At 58.8% G+C, this 5810-nt stretch overlaps 1 protein-coding gene across 1 annotated transcript; it reads right to left on the bottom strand.

Moving 5' to 3' along the window:
• Nucleotides 1–955: 955 nt before the first annotated feature.
• On the bottom strand, nt 956–2703 carry LOC125547383. Its single transcript, XM_048711271.1, has 2 exons — nt 1760–2703; nt 956–1292 (listed from the first exon to the last, which is right to left on the bottom strand). The coding sequence occupies exons 1-2, from the start codon at nt 2701–2703 to the stop codon at nt 956–958; spliced, it is 1281 nt and encodes a 426-aa protein (XP_048567228.1).
• Nucleotides 2704–5810: the final 3107 nt, after the last annotated feature.

Raw genomic sequence — 5810 nt, 5'->3', positions numbered from 1 at the left:
TGGCATCGGCAAGCAGAAGAGGGCAGTGGTCGGAGAGGGAAGACGATAAGGCATGCAACACATGTGTGTTGAAGGTCGTGTCCCACTCGGCGTTACAGAAAAAGGAGTCTAGCTTGCACAGAGTTGGGTTGTCCCGCTCATTACTCCAAGTGAAGCGCCTGTTCTGAAGGTGAATTTCCTTGAGTTCACACGATTGCAGGGATGCGCGGAATCAGTTGATTCTACTCCGATTTACATTTCTTTTGTTTTTGTCACACGCCCGGTAGATTTGGTTTAAGTCCCCAACGGCGAGCCAGGCAAGGCCTGACAAAGGCTTGTGGGAGGCAAGCTCAGCGAAGAAGGAATCTTTGCTCGCGGAGTCAGTGGGACCGTAGACGGTTGTTAACTTGAAGTACACATCGGTTGCGTTGATTCGGACCTTGCCAGAGAGGCAGAAGGCCGAAATTGTGATGTCAGTGATCTCGAGAATGCTGTCATCCCACAACAGAAGAATCCCTCCCCTGGTTCCCGTCGCCGGGCGCTACGCAAATTTTTTGAGTCTGTTACCACCCAGGGAGGAGGCGACAAACATATCTACATTATCAAGCTTTGTCTCTTGTAAACACACAATTTGGCACGATGAGGTCGCAATTGTTGCACTCACAGTAGCCCTCCTATCCGGGCAATTTAAACCCCGCACATTCCAGCTGAGGGTGTTGACAGGTTGCATTATCATGGAGCACAACGAACATCACGTTGTTTAGTACAGAAGCCGAAAGAGAGCAAAACAGCATGGCCATGAAGACACTTCCCAGAGGCGTGAAAGCATTGGAGGGAAACTACCCAAAAGCATAAACACGTGCTGAAGACATAACCCACACGCACTACACGGACGGCACAAGCGCCTTCCAACCACAGACAAGGTAGTTTGCTTAACATCTGAAACTAAAACAGCCCTTACGAACTAGCATGGCGTTCAGGCCGCTGACGGCTGCGATCCTTGGTTGTCCTGAGCCGCAACACCATCTTGGGCCAACTCCAGAGCCCCGGTGCCGCCATGATCAATTAGAGCATCTTCGACGTCGTTGACGGCCGAGTCATCGAGGTGGAAGAACTCTCTCATTGCCAGAATCACTTCAGGGGCTAGCTGCTCCTTGAACTTGGCCGTGAACTCGTCAAGAATGGCTTCAGTCACGTCCTCTCCATTTTTGGTGATTCCCATCATCCGGCAAACGAGCTTCTTTGCAGCCTTAGACGCCATGGCCACAACAGGGGTGCCGGACCGCTTGACCTTCTGCAGGGTGAGGCCACCTCTGGTAGAAATTTTAACACCGGCCAGGGTGTTTCGGTGAGCCGCTGGTGGCCTGGGAGGGGGCGACTCAGGTGTGGCAAGGACATCCATTTGTCGCTCCATGAAGATTGACGTGAGGGCATCAGTGGAGACGCCAGCCGCACCATCACGCACAGGTGAAGGGGTACGGCGCAGGGGGCCGACGCATGCGAGCGGCGGTGTGGGGAACCCCGGGGGCCTCGAGGGTGACACCAGAGGCCGATCAAGTATTGTGGGAGAGCAGAGCTCGCTCATGGCATGGTTTGCAGCGACCAGCGTCAGAGGGGAGGACCTGGCCTCGGCGTGCTTGGATATGGGGCTCGGCGGCAGCACTGTTGTTGGAGAAAGAGGGGGTGACGCCGGTGGAGTTCTCTCCTCCAGAGAGCGGCGCCTGGAGGCCCGTGGCGACGCCTGGCGCGATGGACTACGCCCACGAGCCTCAACGAGCACCGGCTCATGGGCGCCCAGGAGCTCGAGGGCGCGGACCGGCTCATCACTGCCCGAGCCCGATCCCCGCAGAATGGCAGCACACGCCAGAGGGGTGGCCACAACAGCAGCACTGGTGCTGTCATGGCGGCGTCCACCGGACCTGTCTCTGGTGCGGTCTTGGCCCCCCTCGCGCTGGCGCTCACGCGGGTTGCGGGAAAGCGAGCGTCGGACCTGGTGCCCCAGCCTTCCCAAGGGCGACCTCCTTCACGTCCGCGCCTTCCGTCGCGGTCGCCGTCGTCTTCGCGTCTGTCCGCACGGCGCTCAGCGCACCCCTGAGCTGGATGGCGCTCTCGCGGAACAAAGGTGCCATCGACCACCTTCCTGTACCAGGTGAACTCATGCACGTCTGGTGGCGGTGGGTTGTCGTCGTCGTCGCCGGCCTTGGAGTGGTCCTCGTGGAGGTCGAGGTGGATGAGGACGCGATGGCGGAGGCCCCGCCGTCCACGGCAGCGGTGACCGCGGGCCGGAAGTGTGAGCCACTTAACCTTGGGGATGGCGTTGGGGTTCGCCGTCCAAGCCCAGAGTGCCAGGTCTCTGGTGTCCTCCTTGTGACGCGATCGCTGCTCGATGTAGTCAAGCGAGCATCCGCAGGCGATGAGGAAGGTGGCGATGTAGTTGTTCCAGCCGTGGATAGGGACACCTTCCAAGCAGAGGCAAACATGATGGAGCTGGTCTTCGTTGTCTGCATGAGCCTCGAGCCTCCACTCTCGCACGTAGATGCGGTGGCCGGTGCCCCGAAGGTGGCCGCGGGACACGGCGTCGGCGCAGTGGTGTTGGTTACACGAAGCGAACAAGGAACTGCTCGGGGTAGTGCTTGACCACCTCGACGCCAGCCAGTCTTGCGCCCAGCTCTGTGGCGAGCTCAGCCGCCACCTGCTGGCAGGGAATGTCCTGCCGTGCCCCATCGAGCCATGCGACGGCACAGTTGGTGGAGAGGATGGCTGCCTCGGCCTGCATCTCCGGCGTCGCCGGGACAACCACGAAGTCCTCCTCCGGCCTGAGCGCAGGGTCGCCAAGGCGTGGCACCTCGGGGTCGCTACGGCATGGCATCGTGGCTGGGCCGGCGTGAAGCTGCAGCAGGGGAGGCGGCCAAAGGATCTCCCAGCCCCGGCCAGGACGAGGCGACACCTCTTGACAAGTAGTAGACGATACATGCGGGGTAGCAGAGGAGGAGGCACAGCAGGGCCGTCGAGGGAGCTTAATGGCTTCCAATTGTTGTTGCAACCACGCGACTTGTGCCCATTTTGAAGGCAGCGGGAGCAGCGGATGGGATCCCTGCACAGCTCAGCACGGTGACCCCGGTGTAGGCATCGGCAGCAGCGGCCAAGGAGCCATCGAGGGATGGGCGCCGGCTTGAATGCAGGGGCAGGGGCGGCCAAATCCGGGCGGCACGGGCCTTTGGTTGACACGACGAGCTGCCAGCCGCCGGTCACATCGGCATCGCGCCCCGCGCCCGTCCTCGCCACCGGCATTGAAGGCACAGCAGGAGCTGGGGGGAGGAGGCCAGCTGCCGCGCATCCTCGCAGTTATGGCTGCCACCTAGATCTTGAATGCTCGAGACCGCAGCAGCCGGAACGACACGCCCCGGACCTGGCCTTGCCTGGCACGACGACGTCGCGACCGGCTGCGAGATGGGGACGAACTCCACGGAAGAGGTCGAACCACCCCGGCCTGCCGGCGGGATTGGATCTGACGAGGTTGGGGCTGGTGAGCACAGTTGCAGCGCGAGACGGGCAGGGGCACCAGCAGGGCCACCGACAGGCGGCGGAGGAAGGGGCATGAACCAGGAGGCGAAGCCCAGGTCCGAGCAGGGAGGTGCAGCCGGCGTCGGCGGCGCGGGAGGGGCGCGCGTCCGCCATAGCCATGTACTACTAATATAATAACTGAAGAGAAAGCACTCTTTTTTGACGCAAAATATTAGCGGTGCTGAAGCATTTCTTCTGCACGGGAAACAAACCGAGTCAAAGGGTTGGATCGCTTTGAAAGGCATGGAAAAAGACATTTGTTGAGTTGGCACTTTACATAAGGTCTTATAACATTGTTACCATCTATACTTTATGGTTGTACAAATTTGCACCTAAATCTCTTCTTTTGGAGGGTCGTCTCAACATTAGTTAAGCATAAAGTTTACGCAGAGCTGATGTATCATGTAGCATTTTTTTCCTCAGAAATCCAGTGGTGATCTCGAGATGCTGCAGGAAACTGGTGCAGAAGCTAGAGTGCAATTTGAGCCGCAAGAAGTGTACCCCCCATCGAGTTTGATGCCAAGGAAGTGGGTGATTACACAAGCATAAGATGCAACTAGCTAGGTGCAAACAAATAACATTATATCTAGCATGCGTGTTTACTGTGGGCTGGGCGACAATATGCACATAGCAATTCTTTGATGTCAGAAGTCCAGTGTAAGCTACTCATGTGGTAACACGAATATGATATTTTTATTCTGACATTTGAATCTTATAGTCTATAAAAATATGAATTTGAATTCTATGAAAATGGTAATTTTAGTGCACAATTTGAAATAGTACTGCATTTAGTTAGCCTTCAGAAATATCAGCTCGGGTAAAGTTACTCGTAAAGAACTGCCCTCGTAGAACCTACCTGGTTACCTCCCCCTCCCCCTCCCCCTCCCCCCGGGCCGCGCCAGGGGCCCCGAAACCCTAGCGCCGCCAGCACCCTCTTACCGCCCCTCCTGTCGCCGCTGCCGTCGGCATGGGCCGCGGTGGCGGCGGGCCCGGTGCCAAAGGTTTCTGGGCGGGTGGATGCGGCGGATCCCATCTGAGGCGGCAGGGGCGGCTCCTCTCGTGCGATCCAACAGCAGCGGCTTGGACGGTGAATTCGGGCTGTGCGGCTGGGGCGGGAGCACCATCGCCGGCGGAGCGGCGGCCCTGCATGGATGGCGGCGGTAGCAGCGCCCCATCTGTCGGGGTGTGCTGTTCTGGTCGTGATGGTGACGGCGGTCACTGCGGATCCAACGCCCCGTTTGGATCCATCGCGGGGAGGCCTTCCGCCGACCGGCGGCGCGTGAAGGGACCGGTGAGGAGATGCCGGATCTCCGCCGGAGTACTGACGGCGACATACGTCTTCGTGGCAAGGTTTCGCTCGGTTCTAGCCAGCCGCGAGGTCGGGAAGACGTGGCTTCCGGTGAAAATCACGCCTGACTGCGGTCTTGGCAGACGATGGCGGCGTCTCAGACGTCGTTCCCTTCTGGAGGCATCGTCGTTGCAGGTCACATCAACCTGATCAAGAAGTTCCGGGGGAAACCCTAGATCTGGGTCTACCGGATCGGACGATGACGGTGCCTTCGATATCGTTCTCCCTCATGGGGGCATCGTTTTGGAGCAAGTGCTGGTTGGAGGGGACAAGAGGAGGAGCGGTGTTTCATCTGGTCCATTGATGACGGCGGATCTCGGCGGCATGGCGCAGTGGAGACTCGGCGCCTGATGTGCGGAGATGGACTCGCGCAGGAGGGTTGATGCGGCAGTACAACTCTGAAGATGGATTGGTGGCACGTGGCTGCGGCGGCCTCATACCCGGCAGGCGTGCTGGTTAAGAAGCACGCCAGACTGGTTGGTGCCCATACCCGGCAGGCGTCCTGGTTGGGACCTCAAGTCTTAGATGTTAGGTTTGACTGCGAGGTTTGTTTGGTATTAGGCCCAGACTTTCAGCGCCCCTACATCAACTGGATAGGAGTGAATTGCAAAAACCCACCACATTTGGGGCATCGATTCCGGAAAACCACGAGGTCGCTAATCATTTGCAAAAAACACCGCACATTCAGTAACCTTTTTGCAGTGTGCACTGATCGGCCGATTTGCTTCGTTTGAGTGTGTTTCCGACAGCTGGGGCCCGGTTTCCCCCTACGTGGCATAACGGACCGCAAACGGCTCGCGTCGGTCGGGCCGCCCGCGCCGCCCGCACTCCACTTCTCCCTCTTCTCGCTCCTCTGCTCTCCCTCGCGCTCTCAACCTTGCTTTGCCTCCTCTCGTCTTTCCACTCGCCACCGGCCGCC

This window comes from Triticum urartu, chromosome 3, assembly GCF_003073215.2.
Source record: "Triticum urartu cultivar G1812 chromosome 3, Tu2.1, whole genome shotgun sequence".
Lineage (NCBI taxonomy): Eukaryota > Viridiplantae > Streptophyta > Magnoliopsida > Poales > Poaceae > Triticum > Triticum urartu.
This window is presented reverse-complemented; position numbering and strand designations above follow the sequence as displayed.